The 26,982-nt window shown below is 39.1% G+C and overlaps 1 protein-coding gene across 4 annotated transcripts; it reads left to right on the top strand.

Moving 5' to 3' along the window:
* SAR1B (secretion associated Ras related GTPase 1B) lies at nucleotides 1–26,982 on the top strand. Of its 4 annotated transcripts, none has more exons than XM_021701742.1 (8): nucleotides 10–69; nucleotides 640–717; nucleotides 12,454–12,531; nucleotides 17,397–17,516; nucleotides 22,062–22,127; nucleotides 23,610–23,713; nucleotides 24,880–25,011; nucleotides 26,345–26,982. In XM_021701742.1, exons 3-8 carry the CDS (start codon nucleotides 12,474–12,476, stop codon nucleotides 26,459–26,461), a joined length of 597 nt encoding a protein of 198 aa, XP_021557417.1. In that variant the 5' UTR covers nucleotides 10–69; nucleotides 640–717; nucleotides 12,454–12,473; the 3' UTR covers nucleotides 26,462–26,982. The 4 variants fall into 4 exon arrangements, with proteins under 4 accessions (XP_021557415.1, XP_021557418.1, XP_021557417.1 ...); XM_021701741.1 differs by having other exon boundaries at nucleotides 13–98; XM_021701740.1 differs by lacking the exon at nucleotides 640–717 and having other exon boundaries at nucleotides 1–98.

Here is a 26,982-nt window from a genome sequence, read left to right as displayed (position 1 = left end):
CGGGAGCTGGGACATAGGCAGCCATCGCGCTTTGCAGTTCGAAGTAGACGGGTGTAGGGCGGTCGCCAGGTGAGGAATTGCGCTCTCTCCATTCGCAGGTGAGTGGCGGTCTCTTCTCCCGGTAGGACCGGCAGGCGGCAGCTGTGGATCCCAGGGAAGGTGCACTTTTCGGGCCTGAGCCCACCGGGGCCCCTGCTTGTGACCAGGAGAGGAAGGGGTCCCTGTTTTCCTCTCTGGAGTCAGGCGGCACTAAGAGGAACGGGTTCCTTTCCTGCTCTGCGGTGGTCGCTGTTAAGAGTCCTCTGGATAGTACACCTGCTGCTGTCAAACGGTGTTATTTCAGAAAAGAATGAGCTGACTATAAGGCGCAGATAAGCTCTTCCTTCCCCTCAGCCTCAGTTTCCTCACCTGATCAGGTGAAGGCGGCGGGGATCATTGACAGCTCAAGACCCTGTGACGCGGTGTTTTCAGTTCTCCCAATTAGTGTGGCGGCAAAGTGAGCTTCCTTACTAGTAGAAGTTTGGCCATAGCCCAAGTCCCAGCTGAGTGGGAGAAAGGATAAACTGGTTGGATAAATTGAAATGATTTATAAATTGTTCCAAGATTTTTGAACAACATAAAAATTTGTTTTGACAACAGCTGAAACTCTGACCTCATTGGCCCGAAGAACCAAACTCATTAGGAACGTAAGGTATTTGGTGCATTGGGCAAAACGAGGTGAGGGAATCCTTTTAACTTGAAAAATTAAGCCTAGTATTATTTGCATATTTACCTCTCAAGCTCAGTATTACCACGTGTCTTACTCTGAAGAATATCCTAAGTTCAGTGTTAAAATACCAGCTAAGGGTATGAAGGAAGGGGCACCTGGGTGGCTCAGTCGGTTAAGCATCAGCCTTTGGCTCAGGTCATGATCCCAGGGTCCTGCTCAGCGGGGAGTCGGCTTTTCCCTCTGCCTCTCCCCCTGGTTCGTGCGCGCTCTCTCTCTTAAATAAATAAATAAAATCTTTAAAAAAAAAAAAGGTATGAAAGAAAAGGAAATACTTACTGTCTCCTCTGTGTGAGGTGCTAGCCATTCCCACAACAATTCATTAAGGAAGGTAATGGTATCATCTCTATTTTACAGATGGGGAATAAGGGGAGACTTATAATTTGTCAGTAATTAGTGTTGCTGACATAGCAAAGCAATGTGTGTATCTAATACTGTTTTGAGGATTTATATTCATTACCAAAATATTTGGAACTTTAAAAGTTAATCTTATAGTTCAGTGGCATTTTCTGAGTTTGCAGAAAAGGAATGTTTTGACTTTATTTTAGAAATGTTAGAGAAGCGTTGTTAATAATTACAAAGATGAGCAGTTGAAAAAAGTACATTTTAACCATCCTTTCCTTGCACTTCAAGCAGGAATTGAGACAAAAGATTAGGCTATCAGAAATGAAAATCACTGCCACATCATTTGAAGTTTATAAATCAGAATTCTGTGTAATGACTATTTCTCCACCCTCTTCTTTGAGTATACTTGGTTGATACTCATTTAAATGATTTCTCTGCAAAACATTACTAAGCAAACACCTTTAAAATCATGCATTTGAAAAATTTCTCTTGTGATGAACCACTGAATTTTTCTCCTGAAACCAATATGCACTGTATGTTAACTAGAATTTAAATAAAAATTTGAAAAAAAAGAAAACTTTCTCTTTGTTGTGTGTAGCTTTTAAAACAATTTCAATTAAGAGTATTTTAAGGGGGAGGGGGGCGCCTGGGTGTCAGTCATTAAGCGTCTGCCTTCAGCTCAGGTCATGATCTCAGGGTCCTGGGATCGAGCCCCCCATCGGGCTCCCTGCTCAGCTGGGAGTCTGCTTCTCCTTCTCCCCGTTTGTGTTCCCTCTCTCGCTGTGTCTCTCTCTGTCAAATAAATAAAATCTTAAAAAATATATATTTTAAGGGGACTTCTGGCTTGCTCAGTGGGGGAATGCCACTCTTGATCTTGGGGTCATGAGTTCAAGCCCCATGTTGGGCCTAGAGCTTTTTAAAAAAAGTATTTTAAGGATTGAATTTGTCACTGCTTATATCAGTTTTCAGTTTTGTTTTTTTTTTTTTTTTAGATTTTATTTATTTATTTGAGACAGAGACAGCGAGAGCAGGAACACAAGCAGGGGGAGTGGGAGAGGAAGAAGCAGGCTTCCTGCTGAGCAGGGAGCCTGATGTGGGGCTGTATCCCAGGACCCTGGGATCATGACCTGAGCCGAAGGCAAACGCTTAAAGACTGAGCCACCCAGGCGCCCCTCGATTTTCATTTAATTCAGTATAGGCAAGTTCAGTACTCAGACTCACAACAACCTTATTCATAATATAGCATTCTTTCCCCCTTCTCTTACTCTTAAAAAAATCCTATTTATATTTGTCACAGATTTAACCTTTCAATCGAGTGTCATTTTTCCCTAAAGGAAACTTGAGTTTATACTTTTGGTTGATTACATGAACCCAAAGGTCTAATCCCATTACTATGATTGCTATGCATTTAATCATAAAATATTTTTTTGAGTTTTGTATTTGCATCACTATTTCAAAACTTTAAAGGCTATAGAAAGAAAATCTAAGAATTTTAGGGGAGAATATTTATAAAGTCAGCACTGTCTTGAAACATTTAACATTATTACTTTCCATCCTTGGTAATACACAGGGCCTTGCTGAAATTCTATAAAACATGGTCAAGCAGAGTTTGGTCTCATATTTCTAGTACTATTTGAATTTGAAAGAGAAGTGTGCATAATTTCTAAATGAGCATAATTTCTAAATCAGGTAGTTTACTGATCTTACGGAATTTATACACATTTTTATCATAAACCTGATGAAGATGGGTAGAAAATTATGATTAATCTTTTCTAGTAAATATCTTTACCTAGAGTTGAAGGAAACTATTCTAGTACCTTTTCTGGTGACGGTCAGTGACAGTGTTGTTAATACTTAAAGACATTCATGGGACGCCTGGGTGGCTCAGTCGGTTGGGTGTCTTCAGCTCAGGTCATGATCCCAGGGTCCCAGGATCGAGTCCCACATCGGGCTCCCTGCTCCCTTTTCCCTCTTCCTCTGCTGCTCCCCCTGCTTGTGCCCTCTCTTTCTCTCTGATAAATAAATAAAATATTAATAAATAAAGACATTCATGAAAAATATCATTAAAAACTTCTTCATATTGGGGTTCCTGGGTAGCTCAGTCGGTTAAACGTCTGACTGTTGATTTCGGCTCGGGTTGTGAAATAGAGCCCCGAGTTGGGCTCAGCTCTGGGGATGGAGCCTGCTTAAGATTCTCTTTCTCCCTCTCCCCCTCCTTCTTTCTCTCTCTCCCCATCTCTCTCTAAAAAAAATTTTTTTCATATTAAAATACTGAAATCTTTCAGTATTTTTTTTTAAAGACTTTATTTATTTGACAGAGAGAGACACAGTGAGAGAGGGAACACAAGCAGGGGGAGTGGGAGAGGGAGAAGCAGGCTTCCCGCCGAGCAGGGAGCCCGATGCGGGGCTTGATCCCAGGACCCTGGGATCATGACCTGAGCTGAAGGCAGACGCTTAACGACTGAGCCACCCAGGCGCCCCTTTCAATATTTTTTTTTTTTAAGATTTATTTTATTTATTAGAGAGCACAATTGGGGTGGTGGGGGGAAGGGCAGAGGGAGAGGGAGAAGCAGGCCTCCCCACTGAGCAGGGAGCCCGATATGGGACTCGATCCCAGGACCCCGAGATCATGACCTGATCCGAAGGCAGCCGCTTAATCGACTGAGCCACCCAGGCGTCCCCCCTTTCAATATTCTTGTTAATATTGAAGTTAACTTGAAAATTGGCATTTAGAGTTTGTGCTTTTGAGGAGGCACCTGGTTCAGTTGGTAGAGTGTACAACTCTTGATCTCAGGGTTGTGAGTTCAAACCCAATGCTGGGTGTGTAGAGATTACTTAAAAAATAAAATAAAATCATTAAAAATAAAGTTTGTGTTTTGAATTTCAGTTAATTTAGTTGGAATGAGTTAATACCACTTTACGTTGTGTAGTATACAAAATATTTTCAGGTACATTATCATAATTAATCATTTTTTTTTAAGATTTTATTTGAGAAAGAGAGAACACGAAAAGGGGGAAGGGCAGAAGGAGAGGGAGAAGCAGGATCCCGCTGAGCAAGGAGCCTGCTGTAGGGCTCCATCCCAGGACCCTGTCTGGGAGCATGACCTGAGCCAAAGGCAGATGCCCAGCTGACTGAGCCACCCAGGTGCCCCACATAATTAATCATTCTTAAAACTCTGTGAGGCAAATAGTATTCCTATTATAGGTAAGAAGAAATTGGAGCTTAGAAAGACTGGCTTTCCCAGAATGAAATAATAGTATTTAAAAGATGCATATTAAATCCTGATTTTTAAAATTCTAGGATAGGGGCACCTGGGTGGCTCAGTCGTTGAGCGTCTGCCTTCGGCTCAGGTCATGATCCCAGGGTCCTGGGATCGAGCCCCAAGGAAGCCTGCTTCTCCCTCTCCCACTCCTACTGCTTGTGTTCCCTCTCTCGCTGTGTCTCTGTCAAACAAACAAACAAATAAATAAAATCTTTTTAAAAAAAATAAATAAATAAAATTCTAGGATAGGTACTCAACTTTCACCATGGCTCTACCATCCTTTGCGTCCCAAGGTTAATAATGTATTGTTTCTATAATGCTACTCTGGTGTTATATTTGCCTTTTTAGACCATTGGAACTTTTTATTTCTTTATTTTTTAATAATCGCTTTATTGAAATATGATAGTTCACATACCATAAAATTTATCCTCTTAAAGTATACAATTCAGTGTTTTTAGTATAGTCACAGTGTTATGCAGCCATCACCACTATCTATTCCAGAACATTTTCATCACCCAAAAAGAAACCCAGTACCTATTAGCAGTCACTCCCAGTTTCCCCTTACCTCCCTTACCTGACACCACTAACTTACTCTGAGAACTTAATGTTCAGGACATTTCATGTAAATGGAATCATTCATGTAAGTTTAATGGGAGAAGGCTTTAAGCAGTTATTTGTAATCTGAGCGGTTCTGCTCCATTCTACTCTTTTGTACTGATTTTCATGTTACTGGAGTAGATCACTTTTCTAATCTGCATAGGCACTTTTCCTGTTTGTGGTTCCATGCAATAAATAAATCTGCTGACGTGTATATGTTTCCTTATTCTTGACCTTTGCTCTTCACATGTCTAATAGTGAGTTCATGGTGTTGCGTAACCTGTTCTCAGGTATCTGTTTGTGGCTAAGTAACTTATATTCTTAGTTGGGCATTTTTATTTCTACTTTAAAATGACTAATGCTTCCTACCTTGTTTTAAGGTTCTTAGAAACCACAGCTTTATTGAAATATAAATATCTCATTATCTTCTAAAGCAGAGTTTCCCATATATGTTAATTATTTCTCTAGGGACAAATTTTACAACAGCAAATTTGGACCATCTTTATGCAAAAAATCGTTTTTCCTTCAAGGCTTACCCCATTCCACTCTCTCTCAGTCTCATAGCTTTCACCTACTAACAGTCATCTTCAGTGAGGACTTCTTTTTTTAGTAAACTCTGTCCTCAACGTGGGGTTTGAACTCATGACCCCGAGATCAAGAGTCACATGCTCCACTGACTGAACCAGCCAGGCACCCCTTCAATGAGGACTTTGTCACTTGATTCACAGTCTTGCTCTCTCTAGCCCCGCGTTCTTCCTGATGATTCTGCTGTCAGCGTGGACAGTATACCATGTAGCCTGGCTTCCCCTTTCTTTCACCCCAGCTTTTTTCATCTGTCTGTGCCAGAGCCGGGCCTTGGAACTTGCCACCACCCAGACCTGATCCTCTTGAATTTTTGAACCTCACATTCTCCTCCAGTTTGCTGACACAATTCTGCTCCACCTTTCACTTTTCTTGCCCTTTCACTATGATTATGTATGTCTACAGTTGCTTTTCGACCAGAGCTTTTCCCCCTGTTCTCTTAGTTCTCTTCTGTGAGAAGCCTGCCTTTGCTGCCCAGTTTATCCCCAGGTACTAGCTGCCTTTATACATTTATTCACACAGCCTGAACTTTTGATCATATCACTTCAACCTCTCACTAGTGTTCCCCTTGTCTTTTTTCAGTTCCTAATCCCTGTTCACTCCATGTTCTGTAAAGCTGATCCTCGCTGGAGGGAGTGGCAGGGAGAGGGGGAGGTTGGAAATCCATGCAGATGGATAATGCTGTGAATGTTTTTCTGCCCCAGCCAAGCACTCGGCTCTTTTTAGCAGTCTTTTAACTTGATCTTTTCCCCACAGTAGCTATTCGAATCCTCACTCTGCTCCTCAGAAAATTCTCGGTACCCCTTCTTCACTTTTGGAGTCTGATTCCTGCTACCTCCACTGTATGTTCCCTGGCCCTCCTTCCTTCTACTCTTAGAGAAGTGCTCTCAGCCCTGGCTCCTCTTGAGACTGTGCCCCTTTTGCAATTCCTTCCTTACCTTTCTCGCTCATCTTTAACCTCTCCCTTTCTGCTAGCTCCTTCTTATCAACATACTTACCCTTCCTTAAGAAGAAAATCCCACTTCTGTCATTCTATTTCAAACTCTTTGAAAGAGGACTCCTTCCTTACTGCCTCCAGCTATTGACCTTCTGTCCTACTCCTTCTCCATAATAATAGCAACCAGGTATTAAGTACTTATTTTGTGCATTTTATCTCAACTTGATCTTTACAACACCCTGAGAGAGTTTGCAAAAGAAACTGTAGCTTGTTCTAAGGTCACACAGTTAATGACTCTTGGAGACCCAGCTCTGCTGTGCTTTAAGTACTAGCCTTGGGCTCTCCTGGACTTCCGCTCTGCTCTGGGTGACTCATGCTCTCAGCGGTTGTCTCCTAGTCACAAAGCAAGCTGTGACATCTCTGCAGCGGTACTAATGGGGCTAACTTCTTTCCACTTTTGCCACCGTCTCTTCTTGGTTTTTTATTTTTGTTTCTTTAAGATTTTATTTATTTGAGAGAGTGAACAAGAGAGAGAGCACAAGGGGGTGGAAGGGCAGAGGGAGAGGGATAAGCAGACTCCCCTCAGAGCAGGGAGCCCGATGTGGGGCTCGATCCCAGGACCCCGTGATCATGACCTGAGCTGAAGGCAGATGCTTAACCGACTGAGCCACCCAGGCGCCCCTCTTCTAGTTCTATCCTTGCTGGGTTCTGTTGGTTCTTCCACTCTTCTGTCCCTTAAAGATCATCTCAAGTGAAAACTCATTTCTTCCATAGCATTTGGCTGGTGTTGAGGCAGGAGGCCTTTAGGCAGAATTGGTGGGAGAAATCCATTTGTTCGTTGGGACGGAGACTGGGCAGAGGTTTTAAGGTGGTAAAGTATAGGTCAGCGGCAGTGAATGGCAAGTGGTTTACTTTGGCCCAGGGAAAGCTACAAGTAGGGAAGATTGAAGCTTGTAAAGGTGACCAAAAGATAGATAGTGGAAGTTCTGGAATATTGGACGAGGAGTTTGAATCATTTCTCAGCCCACAGACCTCCAGTGGCTCTCTATCCATAGGTATAGGGTGGCCGTATAATTTCACACCTAATCAGGATGCTTTTGAGAGTGAAAGGAAGCACTGTGAATAATTGTACTGAGCTAACTTTGCTGAGACTGTCCCCAGCAAGCTGGGAGTTATAGTCACCCTGACCATGCAGTAAATCAAGTCTAAGATGACATTTTGATGAAGCCACTCTGGAGGGTGTGTACAGAGTGGTACAAACAAAATTTGAAGTTAAGATGGTAGTTTGGGAATGTGATTTAAGGTTCTTCACTAACTGGTTCCTGTAGGAATCAAAGAAAGCTTGAGACTGCAGAAATTGATAGAGCTGGGGAATAACTAACTGGATGTGTGATGTGAGGGAGAAGGAGGAATTACATGTCAGAGTCATAAGCTGGAGTGATTCAAAAAATGGTACGTAACCATTTAAACAAATTTAGCCTTTAAAACTTTGTTATAAAGCCACTGCAGTGTGAAAGAAAGGGAACGGAGTTGGAAGTCAGAAAGACCCATGTTTAAAACTTGGATGTGCCGATCCCTAATACTTGAGTTTTAGCTATTGTAACTTCAGTTTCTTCTTCTGTAAAATGGGAACAGTAATGTATTTACTTGGGGGCCCAGTCAGTAGAGCATGCGCGACTCTTGATCTCAGGGTCCTCAGTTCAAGCCCCACATTGGGCATGGAGCCTACTTAAAAAAAAAAAAATATATAATAATATATTTACTTTCAAAGGTTGTTGGGGTGTTTAGTGGTGACATTCACAAAGTGCCTAGTCCTGTGGGCCACATGGTAGAAGAAATAAGAGCAGCTAATGCTGCATGCTTCCTCCATGCCAGATGCTAAGTGCTTTGTGTATAGTAATGGATTTAATCTTCACAACCATCTCAGGTAGCTACTGTTATTCCCAGTTTACAGGTAAGGAAATTGAAGTAACTTGCCTAAGGTTGGTAGTAAAATCCTGGCTCTATAGTTCTTGGGTTTTTTTTAAGATTTTATTTATTTTTTGATAGAGAGAGAGATAGCAAGAGAGGGAACACAAGCAGGAGTGGGAGAGGAAGAAGCAGGCTTCCCGCTGAGCAGGGAGCCAGACGTGGGGCTCAATCCCAGGACCCTGGGATCATGACCCTAGCCAAAGGCAGACGCTTAATGACTAAGCCACCCACGTGACCCCGTAGTTCTTGTTCTTAACCTTTCAACAAATCATAATGCTCATGGGGGTAGCTGCTATTTCTTGTTAGCTTTGCTTTATTAAATTGAAAGACTGATTCGGTATTGTTTCCTATGTCAATATGTTATGGGTAGCAAGCATGAAGACCAAATGCCTAAATTTAGTATCAGATTTGTTTCTGATTCTGACTTATGCCTCACTTGTGAGCACCTGTTGACTGATGCTAAGTTTGCAGCCCCCTAACCTGTCCCATCATTTCACAGTACCTGACTTTTTGCTGTCCCCACTTAGTTTCACACCTCTCCACATAGTATAAAAACCACTTAGCAAACTCTTATTTAATCTTCAAGATTCAGGCTGAACATCATCCAAGAAACCTTTCCTTAGGGACACCTGAGTGGCTTAGTCGTTAAGGGTCAGCCTTTGGCTCAGGTCATGATTCAAGCCCCACATCGCATCAGGCTCCCTGCTCAGCCGGAAGCCTGCTTCTCCCTCTCATACTCCCCCGTTTGTGTTTCCTTTCTCGCTGTCTCTCTCTCTAATAAATAAATCTTAAACAAACAAAACAAACCTTTCCTTAGCTACAACTTGTCTCTGTAGAACTGTGGAAATAGGACTCTGGATGTAGAGACAAGGAGGACTGGTTTTCTCTTTTTCTATACAGAGCATAAAGTACATTTGTGAGCATTCCATACCCCTTCCTACTGCATTACTTCTCTTTATTCTGATTTTACAGTGTTATGATCATTCATCCCCTAATAGCTTATCATTTACAATATGGACAGTCTTTTTCTTTGTGTTTGTATAAGTTTTGAAATTCTATAGGGTAAGTTGTTACCATCCTAGATAATATCCTATTCAGTTTTAACATTTTTCAGTTGAATTACATTTGTGTAGCTAACTTACCTCTCTAGACTTTAACCTTTTCAAGAGAAAGAGCCATGTTTATCATCAGTATTTGTATCCCCCATGGTGTCTTAGCTTAGGACCTTGGACATAATATGAACTTGGTAATCATTATTGAATTAAATAAAATGTCTCAATACACCACTGCTTTATTTGATTCCCTAGAGTGAAAATTATGATTCTGTTTGAAAAACATACATCTTACCTAAAAATCTTCAGAAAAGATAAGCCACTTGTATATGTTTTCTGTGACTACAAGTTTCAATTTCTACATGACCTAGAATAATAATAGAATGAGATATAATTTTCAACTTGAGTAAAATAAGAACTTCTAAGGTACTGGATTTTTTTTAAGATTTATTTTAGAGAGAGAGAGTGAGCAGTGGTGAGAAGCAGAGGGAGAGAGTCTTTTTTAAAGATTTTATTTATTTGTTATGTCAGAGAGAGAGAGAGAGAGCACGCACAAGCAGGGGAAGGGGCAGAGGCAGAGGGAGAAGCAGGCTCCCCACTGAGCAAGGAGCCCGATGTGGGACTTGATCCCAGGACCCTGGGATCATGACCTGAGCTGAAGGCAGACGCTTAACCGACTGAACCACCCAGGCGTCCCTGGATTTTTGTATATATATATGTGGCTCTTCTAGTTCTCATTCTTGTGCTACTGACATACGAAACTTTATAATTTGTGAGTCATTCTCAGTCAGGAATGGACTGGTTGCAAGAGCAAAATTTTGCTCTGGCGAGTTCAAGTAAGTGGATGGAAGAGGGGAGAGGCTGTTGCCTGGATTCAGGGAATTGCCTAGTAAATACTGCTAGGCGTTCTAAACTGGAGGTAGGTGTCTCATCTCTCATTTTCAAGGCAGTGTAATCTCTTAACACCTTATCCTCTAGCAATTCTGAGTTTGATGGGCCTGTCTGGATCAGGTTGGCAGCCCACTGACTGAGAGGTGGTTAAAGAAAGCACTGTTGTGTGTCACACTTTGTCTAAAGAATGTCAAAGATAGCAGAACCTTTCAAATTGTTTGGACTTGGCCCAAGTTTTGGGCCTGGGTTTTGTTTAGCTCTAGAAAATGAACTTTGTTGATCTGAAAGTGTATTTTTGTATATGTGATCTTTCATTTCTCCAGGATTTTTTTCCTTTTCTTTCCATATTAGCTTTATTAGTTATCAAGCCCATGTCAAGTAAATGCTATACGGAACTATACTCTGCATGTTCTACTGTGATTTAAGAAAATGTTTTTTAACATTCAGCAATATGATAAAATTTGAAAAATGCCGAAAGACGACAGACCCAGAAATTTACCACCTGTTACCATTTACTACAAAAGACCAAAAGTAACAGAAAGAGGGTTTTTACTCCACATAGCTATAATCAGACTCGGAAACTTATTATCATAAATTTCCTTTTTTCATCTCTTTCTCCTTGCTCTTCCTTCCCCTACTCTAAGGTTTTGGTACCTATTTCATAGACCATATATACTTCATTTAACTTACTGTTGAATATAGATTATTTCCAAAATTTTTCTTACATAATGCTTTGACGCACATCTGTATACATAAAGATTGTCCATATTTAGGACAATTTCTAAAAGTAGAATTCTTGGGGGGGTGTTTGGGTGGTCACTTGGTTAAGCATCCAACTCTTCATCTCAGCTCAGGTCTTGATCTCAGGGTTGTGAGTTAAAGCATACCTTAAATAAATAAGTAAGTAAGGGTGCCTGGGTGGCTCAGTCGTTAGGCGTCTGCCTTCGGCTCAGGTCATGATTCCAGGGTCCTGGAATCGAGCCCCACATCGGGCTCCCTGCTCTGCGGGAAGTCTGCTTCTCTCTCTCCCCCTGCTTGTGTTCCCTCTCTGACTGCGTCTCTGTCTGTCAAATAAATAAAATCTTTAAAAAAATAAATAAGTAAGTAAATAAGTAGAATTCTTGGGTCAAACAGTATAACATATATTACTGGCGAATTAGTTATTAAAAAGATTTGCATCAATTTATACTGCTATTAACTGCCTCTCTTATGACATCTTTTCCAGTTCTGGCTGTTACAATTCATTTTCGTGTTTGCCACTCTGATTGGCAAATAATGGTCTCTAGTTTGTTTTTTAATTAAAATTTTTTTGGTTTTTTAAAAATGGAAAGAGGGCTTTCACTTTTTTTTCTTTTCTTTCCTTTTTTTTTTTTTAAAGATTTTATTTATTTATTTTACAGAGAGAAAGTTAGCGAGAGCAGAAACACAAGCAGGAAGAGTGGGAGAGGGAGAAGCAGACTCCCCGCTGAACAGGGGGCCCGATGCGGGGCTCGATCCCAGGACCCTGGGACCATGACCTGAGCCGAAGGCAGACGCTCAACGACTGAGCCACCCAGGCACCCCTCCCTTTTTTTTTTTTTAAGATTTTAATTATTTATTTGTCAGAGAGAGAGAGGATATAAGCAGGGGGGAGAAGCAGGCAGAGGGAGAAGTAGGCTCCCCGCTGAGCAAGGAGCCCAATGTGGAACTCGATTCCAGGACCCTGGGATCATGACCCAAGCCAAACGCAGACGCTTAACCGACTGAGCCACCCAGGCGTTCCCCCCCCCCTTTTTTTAAAGTAAGCTGTACACCCAACATGGGGCTTGAACTCCCTACCCTGAGATCAAGAGTTGAATGTTCTACCAGTTAAGCCAGCCAGGCACCCCACTAGTTTGTATTTTAATGGCATTTTGTTTTTTATGCATCAGTATAGATCAGATTAGACCACCCTGGGTAAGAATGGCTAACTCCTTATAGTAAGGTTGTTGTAGGATTATTTACTCAGAGTTCCTCTTTAATGTTGTTGTTAAATGTTGACTACTGAATTCAAAACACTTTCTTTTTCAGACTCTATATAAGATTTGGATATGTCCTTCATATTTGACTGGATTTACAGTGGTTTCAGCAGTGTGCTACAGTTTTTAGGTATGTTGGTTCTTTGTTCTCTATTGTTATCCCATTTAATCCTACTTAAATAAAAGTGCTTATTTGTCTAGAGCCTCTTTATATATAACCCAGTAGTTGCGAATGTGGGCTTTGAAATCATACAAACATGTTCAGTTACTCATTGTATCTCTTATAAATTATGTAGTCTTGGGCAAATTACTTTCTCCACCTTAACCTTAGTTTCCTTATCTGTAAATTAAAAATAATTCCTACCCCTTAAGATTGTTGATAGGAATATTATTTACAGGAATAGCTACCTTTGATTAGCCAGTTTACCTAAGTGCTTTAATACTTTATCTCATTTAATCCTCACAGGAATTCTCTGCATTATTTTTGTTACTATAAAATACACGTCCCATAAAGTGCCTTGTATATCATAACTGGCAGCGTATAGTCTGCTAAATGAGACTTGTTTATGCAGCAAATCAGACTAGTGATTTTCCTCTCTTCTATAGATTTTAAAGAGGAAAAATTTTAGCATCTCATTCTCTTATTGACACTCTTAACTTCTCACATTTTCCAGCAAAACAAGCTTTTGATTAACTTTTTTATGTTACAACGTACACAATTTATTATAGTAATTAATGAAGATATTTCTGGTCTCCTATTTTCAAATCATGCCCTAAGTTTAGTCTCCTTGTAATCATCATCTTGAACTGGAACAAAGAGAAGCATTTCATGTAATTACAGAGTTGTCAACATAATTCCTAACTGGCCCCAACTGTACTTATGAATTACTATCTCCTATATAAATGGCTCTTTTTCCACAAACATAATTTTAACAAAGGAAATAAATTTTGTTTGGAAAATACACATTTTGTTTGACTACTATATATTAAAAGGATAAAAATGTAAGATCAAATTTTGTCAATCTATTTTTATTTCTTATTTGAACCTCAATGTTTGCACATTTTTAAAAATGAAGGTTTTCTTTTTCCTTTTTAAAATAAAATTCTTCACATTTTATACTGTCACTCTACTACAGGTCAAATATCAGATCTCTCTATATTACCTCAAGAATTCTTAAATATTTTTATCAGACTGAAATATTTTATTACAATTTTTAACAACTGGGTCAGAAATAAACATTTTAAACTTCATTATACTGGGATAACCCGGGTTGTAACAGGTTGGTATCTGTATCTCAGTTTATAGAAAAATTAATCTATGGTGAACTGTGTTGAAAAAGCAAAATAAATTGCCTCATAAGCAGGAGCAAGAGGTTAATAGGGCTAACAGTAGGAGGCAGTGTAGAGAAATGAAATGAACCAAAGCTTAGGCATCAGGCATGGTTTCAAATCGTGTATCTGACTTCAGCAGTTGAGCAAGTTAACTTTGAGCCTTTGTTCCCCTCTGTAAAAAAGAGGATAATAATGTTTACTTCAAAGAGTTATTTTTTGTTTTTTAAATTTTATTTATTTGAGAGAGAGTAAGAAAGAAAGAGCACAAAAGAGGGGGTAGGGTCAGAGGGAGAAGCAGACTCCCCGCTGAGCAGGGAGCCTGATATAGGACTCGATCCTGGGACTCCGGGATCATGACCTGAGCCGAAGGCAGTCGCTTAACCAACTGAGCCACCCAGGCACCCTCCAAGAGTTATTTTGAAGATTAAATAATGTGTAACACAGTTTGCTTAATAGTGCCTATCACAAAATAAGGATTTAGTCCAACCCACTTTAAAGATTAAAGTTTAAACGTTCTAGGTGTTCCCTTTTGGAATTTTATCCAGTGCACTTTTACTACTTAAAAGTATGGTAAGATTGATTGTGATTGCACTGGTTAGAAACAATCGATGTAGGGGCGCCTGGGTGGCTCAGTCGTTGAGCGTCTGCCTTCAGCTCAGGTCATGATCCCAGGGTCCTGGGATCGAGCCCCGCATCAGGCTCCCTGCTCGGCGGGAAGCCTGCTTCTCCCTCTCCCACTCCCCCTGCTTGTGCTCTCTCTCTCGCGGTGTCTCTCTCTGTCAAATAAATAAATAAAATCTTTAAAAAAAAAGAAAAGAAACAATCGATGTAGAAACATTTTAAGAAATAGAAATGTGGGGCGCCTGGGTGGCTCAGTCGTTAGGCATCTGCCTTCACCTTGGGTCATGATCCCAGGGTCCTGGGATCGAGCCCCGCATCGGGCTCCCTGCTCTGCGGGAAGCCTGCTTCTCCCTCTCCCACTCCCCCTGCTTGTGTTCCCTCTCTCGCTTTGTCTCTCTCTCTGCCAAATAAATAAATAAAATCTTAAAAAAAAAAAAAAAAGAAATGTAGGGGTGCCTGGATAGCTCAGTCTGTTAAGCGTCTGCCTTTGGCTCAGGTCATGATCTTAGGGTCCTGGGATTGAGCCCCACATCGGGCTCCCTGCTTAGTTTGGAGTCTGCTTCTCCCTCTCCCTCTGCTTTTGCTTTCTCTTTAATAAATAAAATCTTAAAAAAAAAACAAAAACAAATGTATAAAAAATTATTAGTCATAATTCATGATTAAGTGAGAAATTTAGTACCCAGCTCAAGTAAATATGGAAGACAGTCTTCTCCTTAGGATCAGAATTGTTGGTCACTGGGTTATCAAAAGTTTAGGTCTTCAAACAATTTACTTCTTAAGCTTCAATGTGGATAAAGAATTGGGTGTTATTTTGGCATGAACTTATTAAATGGGTAGCCTGAATTACAATGCCTAATGTCTTTAAAAGTTCATTTATTGATTGAGTAAATATTTTTGGAATGACTACTATGTCCCCGGTCCTCATGTAATTCCATGGGTGTCAGTTAAACACATGAAACATAAAGTTCAATATTACTACATACCTATTAGAATGTTCAAAAGCTGGACATTGACAACACCAGATGCTGACAAGGATGTGGAGCAGCAAGAACTTTCATTCACTCCTGGGAATGCAAAATGGTACAGACGCTTTGGAAGATTGGGTGATTTCTTACAAAACTAGACATACTCTTACCATACAGTCCAGCAGTTGTGCTCCTTGGTATTTACCCAGAGGAGCTGAAAACAGTGTGAACCTGCACACTGATGTTTTATAGCAGCTTCATTTATAATTGCCAAAACTTGGAAGCAACCAAGATATCCTTCAGTAGGTGAATGGAGAAATAAACTGGTTCATCTAGACAATGGAGTATTCAGCACTAAAAAGAAATGAGCTATCAAGCCATGAAAAGACATGGAGGAAGCTGAAATGCATATTACTAAGTGGAAGAAGCCAATCTCAGAAGGCTACGTACTGTCTGATTACAACTATATGACATTCTGGCAAGGCAAAAAGGCAGAAATAATGGAGACAATAAAAAGATGAGTGGTTGCCAGGCAGAGCTTACAGGATTTTTAGGGCAGTGAAAACACTTTCTATGATATTATAATGATGGATATATGTTCTTATATGTTTGTCAAAATACAGAATATACAACACTAAGAGTGAGCCCTAAAGTAACTCTGGGTGATTATGATGTATCAGTGTAGATTCATCGTTGGGTGAGTGATGTTGATAATGGGGGAGGCTATATATGTGTGGGGACGGGGTTTTGTCAGTTTATTTTAAAACTGTCAGTTTTGTTGTAAACCTAAAACTGCTCTGAAAAAAAGCCTTTAAAAAAAATAAAGGGCGCCTGGGTGGCTCAGTTGGTTAAGCGACCGCCTTCGGCTCAGGTCATGATCCTGGAGTCCCGGGATCGAGTCCCACATCGGGCTCCCTGCTCGGCAGGGAGTCTGCTTCTCCCTCTGACCCTCCTCCCTCTCATGCTCTCTGTCTCTCATTCTGTCTCTCTCAAATAAATTAAAAAAAAAAAAAAGCTTTAAAAATAAATAAAGCTCAATTTTTAATTTTGCAGTAAATGCCAATCTCTTATAAATTGGTCAGTGCTCTTTTTTCTCTCACTTCCTCTATCAGTATTAGCTGATACATGTAAATTATGTGCTTGGTTTTTTTGTTTTGCTTTAGTTTTACGTAAACCTGTGAATAGTTTAACCATTTGACAGGGAAATTTGACAGTGACCCAAACTTTTTATTGAAAAAACTCACTATGATTATTATTGTCAGAAGTGCTTAACTTATTTTCATCCATGAAAAATCTCTTTAATTTTCCTTTTTTTAAGATTTTTATTTATTCATTTGACAGAGACACAGCGAGAGAGGGAACACAAGCAGGGGGAGGGGGAGAGGGAGAAGCAGGCTTCCCGCCGAGGAGGGAGCCCGATGTGGGGCTCGATCCCAGGACTCTGGGATCATGACCTGAGCTGAAGGCAGACGCTTAACGACTGAGCCACCCAGGCGCCCCTTTAATTTTCCTTTTGGTCCAGCTTCACAAATAGATGATGTCAAGTGTGTTATGATTGTTTCTCTACTAGATGACATTGATATTTATTCCTAAATTGTCAAAGGGATCAGCGTTGTGGTATTGAGACAAGTTTAGGTAACACATTTCAATGACTGGGACAGAGTTTAGTTTTAAAATGATTTGAGGGGCGCCTTGGTGGCTCAGTCCGTTGAGCATCTGCCTTCAGCTCAGGTCATGATCCTGGTCAGATCCCTCTGCCTGCTATTTCCCCACTTGTGCTCTCTCTTGCTCTCTCTCTCTCTGTCAAATGAATGAATAAAATCTTAAAAAAAAAATGACTTGAATTTACAAATTAAAACTAAAAATAGCCTAGAAATTCAAGCTTATTCAAGCCAGTTTATAAAATCTTACAAGTTCAAAAGATTAATAGGTGTTTCTTTATAAAAAAAAAATCTAATTAGGAAAAGTATACAAATAACTAAAGTGTAAATGTTATATTATAGTTTTATTTAAAGTCTTTTGTTTGGATAATCTATGTCAGATAGAATTTTGACTAATCATAGCTCTTACTCTGCAGGATTATATAAGAAAACCGGTAAATTGGTATTTCTTGGATTGGATAATGCAGGAAAAACAACATTGCTACACATGCTAAAAGATGACAGGCTTGGACAACATGTCCCAACGTTACATCCCAGTAAGTATATTCCCATATACAACATGTTACTTTATCAAGTGATACCAATTCATAGGTACTAACCAAACATTTTGTCTTTTGGTGGTGGTTTTTTTTTTTTTAAGATTTTTATTTATTTATTTGACAGAGAGAGAGACAGTGAGAGAGGGAACACAAGCAGAGGGAGTGGGAGAGGGAGAAGCAGGCCCCCCGTGGAGCAGGGAGCCTGATGCGGGGCTCGATCCCAGGATCCTGGGATCATGACCCGAGCCGAAGTTAGTCGCTTAACCGACTGAGCCACCCAGGCGCCCCTTTTGGTGTTTTTTTGGTGGATAAATTATGATCAGGTGATATGACCTATTCTTAAAATAGTATAATAAATCATAGCTAACCCACTCCACTCCCAAGAAGTATATTTAAATCTTAAAATAATACACATATCTTCTTTTCAGTTAGTACACCCTTCTCCAGCTAGAGGAATTAAAGTTACTGTCTCAGGGATTATAACATGATTGAGGTCTATCCAACCAGATATTGCTTAGGCTATAAATAGTCACCATTACCTTGTTGAAATAAATTTCTTTCAAGTTTTAAAACTGTACTTTTAATCATTATTCAGTGGACAGCTTATAGTCTTGTATTTTGCTAGTGACTCTCCATTTATTAACCAGTTATTTTTCTACTCTGAGAAACCTCAACAGTATCTAATATAAAGACCATAGAATTATTCCAAGAAACAGGGCACATATGGATACATTTACAGAAAGTTTTAGAACAATTTGAAAGATAATTTACTGTGGTTTCTTTAAGAAAGACTGCCTAAAAGACATTAACAATGACTCTGTAAATCACTAATACATACCGTCCAGCATATAAGGTTATGTCATGATACTATTTGAGAAAGTGAAGTTAATGTTAAAGTGACAAAATTATTAGAACAGAAGCCTAACTTATAAATACCTGTGACCTTACTGTCACTTGAAAAGACTATGAATCAAAAAGACATAAAGTTTTGTTTTTTTATTTTTATTTTTTTTAGACAGAGTTTAAAAACAAGCTAATCCACAGATTAATTATGAAATAGTGTGGACTTAATAATGAGTATAAAGTGGAGCACTGGACCAAAAAGTAGATAATAATATGATAGTTATTTAATTCAGTAAATATTCAGAGAACAGGGAAGGAGAACAACAAAACAAAGTACTGTTTTATCAATAAAACTCTTAGTGAAGTTGGAAAAGGAAGATTTTATAAAATTGATAAATCTTTGTTTTATATTAGGACAAGAGTGGGGCTTGGCAGATAAGATTCTGATACAAGAACAATACCATTAAAAAATGATCATTGTGAAATTGAGTATTTAAATTGTATGCAAAAACAGTTGAAAGAGACTACAGAGTGGTGTGGTATTATATTAGGTGTAAGTCAATTTAAAAAAAATTTTTTTAAGATTTTATTTTTAGTAATCTCTACATCCAACATGGGGCTCCATTGTATAACTCTGAGATCAAGAGTTGCATGCTCTACCACCTGAGCCATCCAGGCACCCACATTTTCATATATTTTTTTTAGATTTTACTTATTTATTTGAGAGAGAGAGAATGAGAGGGGGAGGGTCAGAGGGAGAAGCAGACTCCCTGCTGAGCAGGAAGCCCGATAAGGGACTCAATCCTGGGGCTCCAGGATCATGACCTGAGCCGAAGGCAGTCACCCAACCAACTGAGCCACCCAGGTGCCCCATCCATTTTCATATTTTTGATGTTGCTCTCTTTTATTTATTCATCAAATATTTACTGAGCACCTACTTTATGTCACACATTGTTCTAAGTATGAGGAGTAAAAAGCACAAAACAGTTGCCATCTCAACTCTCCTGCAGCTCGTGTTCATTTTATCTTACATTTTTCATTATTAAGAGCATATGTGGGGCACCCGGGTGGCTCAGTTAGTTAAGTGACTGCTTCAGCTCAGGTCGTGATCCTGAGTCCCAGGATCAAGTCCTGCATCGGGCTCTCTGCTCAGCGGGGAGTCGGCTTCTCCCTCTGACCCTCCTCCCTCTCTCTCTCATTCTCTCTCTCCCAAATAAAAAAAATAATTAAAAAAAAGAGCATATGTGGAAAAGGTAATCTATATCTACCCTATGATCTGACAATTCCATTGCTAAGTATTTATCAAGGAGAAATGAAAACGTATGTTCACCAAAATCCTTGTACAAGAATGTTTATACCAGCTTTCTTTGTAATAGCCCCAAACTGGAAACAGCTCAGATACCCATCCAAAAAAAAAAAAAAAGAAAGAAAGAAAGAAAAGATAAACAATGAAATTCTTTTCAATAAAAAAGAGGAATAACTGTTACATACACAATATGTATTACCATGCTTGGAAGAAACTGGTCACAAAAAGTTTCCTACTGTATGGTATCATTTATATGAAATTCTACAACAGGCACAACAAACCTGTAGTGATAGAATTCAGATTACTTCTGGGAGTGTACAGTGACTGGGAAGGGGCATACTCCCTGGGATATTGACAGTTTTCTGTGTCTTAATCAAACTGGGACTTTTTATAAAGTAGGGAGTGTACTAGGGATTGTAACCATAAAGGCAGTTTCCCATCCACATCCAAGCATTTTATTTTCCTTATGGAAAGGAACACACTTTGAACACAAATTGTATTGGTTCATTCAGTTGGGAGTCTATATAAAGAATTTTTTAACAAGAAACTACTCTGGGGCCTCAGCAATTGTAATGAATAGTTAAAATTACACTGAACCTTTCATTATAATTGTAGGGGACTTCTGCTTTTGCTATGGGGCAGTAAGAGCATCTGGAATTATCCTCCCACTGTAAGCTGCTAGAAAACTGGACAACCATATATACTACAACTGTTTTCAGAACTGGACAATATTTAGCACAGGACTGTGATTCCTGAGAGAAGGAAAACAAACCTTTCTTTATTCAGGCTTTATCACAGAGATAATCTTCAGACCATGGTACAGGAAGAAGAAACCCAAACATGACCCAGTAGTCTTGCTGAGTTGAGGAGAGAGAGACTAGAATATGGGGAAACTGGGGTGACAAGAATTTGCTTGGCATAGTACCAGAGAAGGAGCTCTGCAGACAGAGAACTGCAGAAATGTTCATGGCTAAATACCAATCTGTGTGCATAGGGTAAAACTCCCCATGGCCAAACAAAGAACAATTTCTGGAGAAAGAATAATTGTAGCAGAGCTGTTAACCAAATAATTCTCAGAGCTCACATGGGCCCAGAAATCATTCATGTTCCCACCAGCCAGAAGGGAGAGACGTGGCATTCAGGAGAGACTCCAGAAGGATCATACTATTAATGGGGCTGAAGTACCTGTAAAGACTATGATAACCCAACAAAATTAAAAACTGATCTGCAAGCAGTTTAACTGCCTGCCAGAACAAAGTCCACCTTACTTGAAAAGAATACAACGAAATCCAGCATCCAGTGAAAAATGACTAGACATGCAAAGAAGCAGGAAAGTGTGACCCACAACCAGGAGAAAAATCAATCAGTAGTGACAGGCCCAGAAGTGACTAAGATGATGGAATTAGCAGATGAGGATCCCAAAGGAGCTGTGATGAATGTGCTCAAGGACTGAAGGAAAACATGGAAAGAATGAGGAAAGAAATGGAAGATACAAGACAGAACCCAAGTGGAACTCCTAGAAATGAAAAATACAATAACTGAAATTTTCACTACATAGGATTAACAACAAAATAGCAAAGACTAGTGAACTTAAGTCAACATAATAGAAACTATATAAAATGAAGCACAGAGAGAAAAATGAAAAGAAAATGAACAGATACTCAGTGACCTGTGGGATAATACGAAGCAGTCTAGCCAACCTATACTTGAAGTCCTAGAAGAAGGAGGGAGGGAGCAGAAAAAAATTTGAAGACATCATGGCAAAAATTTTTATTGCAACTGTGTTTATCATTAAAGACTATCACTTGCTAATATGAGAGCCATGAGAGAAAATTATTTCCCCAGTGTCATCTAAGATGAATTACAGGAAAAATTATAAGGTTGGAGCAGTTACTTGATTTCACAACACATAATTACCTGAATAGTTAATATTTTCAGCAGGAGAAAGAAAGAAGGGAAAAAAATGTTGGATTTGTGGACGGTAGTGAATAGTAGAATATTACCATTACTTGTGTTATGTTGTCAATATAAATTGAAGTATATCTAATTACAACAGATTCTTTTATTAGTTCCTAAATGTCTGATTTGAACTTATTTGCAGTTAATCAAACATTAAATAGCAATATATACCATGAATGGATATCTGATTTTCTTGTTGTAAAAATATATTTTTTTTTTTAAGACTTTATTTATTTGCGAGAGAGAATGAGAGACAGAGAGCATGAGAGGGAGGAGGGTCAGAGGGAGAAGCAGACTCCCTGCTGAGCAGGAGGCCTGATGCGGGACTCGATCCCGGGACTCCGGGATCATGACCTGAGCCGAACGAAGGCAGTTGCTTAACCAACAGAGCCACCCAGGCGCCCATTGTAAAAATATTTTATATTATTATTTAGCTTCAGAAGAACTAACCATTGCTGGCATGACCTTTACAACTTTTGATTTGGGTGGACATGTTCAAGGTAAGATTCTATTACTCTTACAGTTGCTTTATTTTATTTTAATAAAAATGTGGCCATTATTTTCCAGTGCATGAAATCTCATTCTGTTCAAGGAAGGCCAGAGTAGACTTAAAATTTAAGAATTATTACCACCAGATAAGCTTTAAACCAAAGTGATTTTCATGATACTCCTGGTCAGTTTAAGTCTGAATTGCTTTAGGTGTAAAGCATGAACCTAAATTTAGCCTCTGTCCTCTGCTCCAATTCACATCTCACTGATTATCATAATCATGTTATGATGTTACTGCTCTGTATTAAAAACCTTCAATGGCTGACCTACAAAATGGAAGCCAAACTCATTGATCTGGCATTTGGGATCTCTGTAATCTGATCCCAGCTTATTTTTTGAGTCTTTATTTTCCTCTCTTCCCTTTCCTATTCTCTGTACTCCAACTAAACAAAACCCTCTTGATGTTCTCCCCCTCTGTGCTTTTGCTCATGCCATCCCCATCTGCACACAAGTAACCCACCTTCAGGGACCAGTCAGTGTAAGTATGGCTACCTCCCCTGAGAAGCCACTCTCACCTGGGAGTGCTCTTAATTATACTTCCATAGTGCTTAGTGCATTTGTGTAAATGTCTACAAGTTTGGAAAAGACTGTTATCTCCTCTACTAAACTTTCCGGAACTAAAGACATGGCAGTGCCCAGCACATGGTAATTCATAAATAGTGAATATTACAAAGTTGGTGGGCATTCTGAAAGCTCCTAAGACAAATAGTTGAAAAGATTTTGATTGGTTGTGGCTAGTGAATGCACATTTGAGACATAATAATTATTTGAAATATATATGAAGTATTTTCCAGAATATAATGGTTAGAGAGAATTGGAACCTAATGGAGTTTGTCTGAGACTTAATTTCTGTGTTGTTTTTAAGATATATCATAAAACTGAAGTCAGAAAAAAGTTGCTTACCCCTAAGACACCCCTAAAACTTTTCTAAAAATAATGTCATGGAAAAAAATTACCCTAAAGTTTTCATCGACTTTAACTTCTGTTATAACAGTTTGCTTTTATTATTTTAACATAACAAATCTGTACCCACAGATTTCCTTCTTTCACTGACTCCGAATTTATCAGTGGCAAAAAAACTGATAAAATGTCAAAAAATGAATACTGCATATAAATAAATAAAATTAAAAAATAGTGGCAGTCATCCAATGAACTTAATGTGCATCATTGTCCATTGGTAGCAAATAATAATTCCACTTCTAACTTGGGAGAATTGGGGCAGAGTAAAAAATTTGACTTGCTCACATCAAGGAAAGCCTTCCTCGGTCCTCTGGAAAGATTTGGCAACCCTGGGTTAAAGATTAACTTGAGTATATAGTGAAGTGGTAGCAGCTAAGGGATAATTATACTTGATATCTTGTTGGACTCTTCCATCAAACCATCTGCTAGGTTTGACCAGCAAATAAAATCTAACTCCTGATTGTTTTTGTTAGCTCGAAGAGTGTGGAAAAACTACCTTCCTGCTATCAATGGCATTGTATTTCTGGTGGATTGTGCAGACCATGAAAGGCTGTTAGAATCAAAAGAAGAACTTGATGTAAGTTAACTAAAACTAAACATAGCTGAATCACTGTGGTAAGCTTGAGGAAATAGGTTGGAGATCTAGGGATCAGAGTGCAGCTTTTCTGCAGTCTCTGATATAACTCCTAGCAATTTATGGAGCTCAGTGGTTACTCCACTTGGAATGCAGAGACAGTAGCTTGGAGTAATTGTAGCTATTGAGGACATACTGACACAGACTTTCTTCCTGAAGACCTAAGCTCACTCTGTGCAGCATGCCTTTCTAGTATATTTCATGTCTGTGGCATACCTGGAGTGGCTTGGTCTTGAGTCCCTGGTCATCCTAGATGCCATTTTCTTCAGGAGCTGGCTGGAACCTGGAAATGGTATAACATTATCTTAGTCACCACTTCCAGGAGTGAGTAGGGGCATTTGTAGCCACTTCTCGTCCCCCTCTTCCAGGTCAGTTGCTTCGTAAAGTGGCTCAGGATCAGCTGGGAAGGCCAGGGCTAGATCTGGGACCACAGAGAAAGCAATGATTTGACCTTGACTATGCCTCTGCCCAGAGCAGGCAAATAACTGTTCATGTGGCAAAGTCCAGGTAGGTTCTGTGGTCATGGAACAAGGTCAGGGAATTCCTAACTACCTACTTTGTGCCAGGCACAGGTATATTAACTCATTTAATTCTCAAATCAACTCCATAAGGTAGGTGCTACTATTCCAAATTCTCTTTGAACTTCATTGAGGCTTATTTGTCCAAGATCTCATAATTCATAAACAGTAGAACTAGAATTGAAACCAGGTCTGCTCACCTTCAAGGTATTTGTTTTAGAGTCCCTTAGTGATTCACAGAGTGAGCAGAGTTGAGCATTTACAGAAGGAGCTATAGGGAAACAGAAGAATTGAGCTTACAGTTTCTTTGAGCTCACTCTTTTTTTTTGTTTTTTTTTTTTAACTCCTCTCTCCACCCACCTTGGAGCTCAAACTTAACCCCCAGATCAAGGATTGCATGTTCTACTAACTGAGCCAGCCAGGCGCCCCAGAGCTTGCTTTAAAATGTACGAAAAGTTTGTCAAAGAAATTTGGCAATACTGACGTGCTATGATAGAGAATGAGTCCTTGATACTCATTGGTATCTTATCATAAGGAGCTCTTCAGATAGTTTCATATCAACATCTTGTCTTTCATTTTGTTTTGTTTCAGTCACTAATGACAGATGAAACCATTGCTAATGTGCCTATACTAATTCTTGGGAACAAGATTGACAGACCTGAAGCCATCAGTGAAGAGAGGTTGCGAGAGATGTTTGGTTTATATGGTCAGACAACAGGAAAGGTAAATAAAACAATTTTTTTTTACTAGTGTGAATATTTCATTTGACAGTGTAAGGGTCTTTTAATTTAATACCTTATTTGTTTTTATCTTCTGAAATAGTTTATTCCAATACTAGCACTAACAGTAATCATGGTGATTAGTCCAATTGGCGGTCTGCCTTTTTTTAAATTGAGGTATAACTGACACGTAACATTAGTTTCAAGTGTACAACCAAATGTCTTTTTAAATTACTATTGTCCAATTACTTTAAATTACTATTGTCCAACTACTACGCCCATTATTTTTTTTTCTTAAAAACTGTCATTTGTACATTTGGGTCTTTTTAAATGTCTTCGTGTGTTTTCTTTCTACCACTGAATGAAACCCTTTCTTAGGGATAACAAAAATGTTAAAGCTCATGCTTGTGGGAAACTGAATGAAAGCTTTCAAAGTTTATTCTTCTTAGTTTTTCAGAATTAGCCACCAAATAATATACTTAAAGGTTTAAGCATTCCAGTAATGTATTTAGGCCCTAAGTTCATCAGAGATAAAAATAAAATGTAAATTTGAACAGTGTTTGGGGATTTTCTGAACATAATACTTTTTTTAAGATTTTATATGAGATAAAGACAGTGAGCATGAGGGATAGGGGGAGCCAGAGGGAGAAGGAGACTCCCCACTGAGGAGGGAGCCCGAAGTGGGGCTGGACCCCAAGACCCTGAGATCATGACCTGAGCCTAAGGTAGATGCTTAACCGACTGAGCCACCCAGGCATCCCTGAACATAATACTTTATAATAAGCTTCAAAATGCATTATTTTTGCAATCATTTTTACTAGTATTTGTTTGAGGAGAGACCTTGGTATTGAAAAATATCAGAGTTTACAAACAAAATTTCCTTGGTTTGTGTGTGTATATATACACACACACACATATTTTCAGAGTAGAGAAATACTGCATTCTTTGGAAGGAGACTCTGATGTTAGGGTAGACTTTAGTCTGTTTTCTGTGTCTTCTTTTCTTTAAGTCAACTCCCCATTTTTAGGAAATGCCTTGTTGAGTCATAAATCTACTCAAAAAGGTTTGTCTTTAATATTAGTGAAGCTGGCTTGGGTAACTTAAATTTTTCTAAGTCAAAGATTATTTTCATTCTTTTGTGCCTCAGAAACTCCCCTCTTTCCCACTGAGAGAAGGAGGTTTCCTGTGTGTCTAAGGGACTTGTCCGCCCAACACCCAAGGCTTAGCACAGTCACCCTTTGTTCTGAGATGTAGAAGCTGCAATTCAGCTGTAAAGTGGAGCTTTTATTTCATAAAGGGGTCATCCATCATAATATAATGTCTGTCTTCCCTTCTAGGGCAATGTATCTCTTAAAGAACTGAATGCCCGACCCTTAGAAGTTTTCATGTGCAGCGTGCTCAAAAGGCAAGGCTACGGAGAAGGTTTCCGTTGGATGGCACAATACATTGATTAACAACCACCTGCATCGGTTCCAGGTCTCACCATTCAGGCCTACTCAGAGATTTGATCCACTCAACATGCATAACTTGAATTCAATAGACTTTTGTTGGTTAGAAAACATGTTTTTTAGATTATTAATATTTTATCAACTTAATTTGAGTGCAAATTGAAAACTGATTCAAGTAAGTTTGAGTATCACAATGTTAGCTTTCTAATTCCATAAAAATAGTTTATACAGTTTATAATCTGACATTATCCCCAGCGCCATTTATAAAGAACAACTTTCCAGCAGTACATTTGAAGCACTTTTTAACAACGTGAAGCTACAAATATAAACCATGTTTAAAAGCTCATCATGTTAAATTTTTATGTACTATTTTGGAACTAGTTTTTAAATTTTAGATTATATGTCCACCTGTCTTAAGTGTACAGTTAATAATTAGCTTATTGATGATTGCATGATGCCTTACAGTTTTCAATAATATTTTTTCTTATGCAAACGTCATGCAATAAAACACACCCTGATGTTTGGCA

This window comes from Neomonachus schauinslandi, chromosome 7, assembly GCF_002201575.2.
Source record: "Neomonachus schauinslandi chromosome 7, ASM220157v2, whole genome shotgun sequence".
In the NCBI taxonomy this organism is placed as follows: domain Eukaryota; kingdom Metazoa; phylum Chordata; class Mammalia; order Carnivora; family Phocidae; genus Neomonachus; species Neomonachus schauinslandi.
The sequence above is the reverse complement of the archived record's forward strand: the minus strand, read 5'-3'. Positions and strand labels throughout refer to the sequence as shown.

Bases quoted from the DNA above. Each gene is read 5' to 3' on its own strand.
- SAR1B (XM_021701740.1), top strand. From the start codon at position 12,474: ATGTCCTTCATATTTGACTGGATTTACAGTGGTTTCAGCAGTGTGCTA. The intron at 23,714-24,879 runs GTAAGTTAACTA...GTTTTGTTTCAG, and splicing joins AATCAAAAGAAGAACTTGAT to TCACTAATGACAGATGAAAC. The intron at 25,012-26,344 runs GTAAATAAAACA...CTTCCCTTCTAG, and splicing joins ATGGTCAGACAACAGGAAAG to GGCAATGTATCTCTTAAAGA.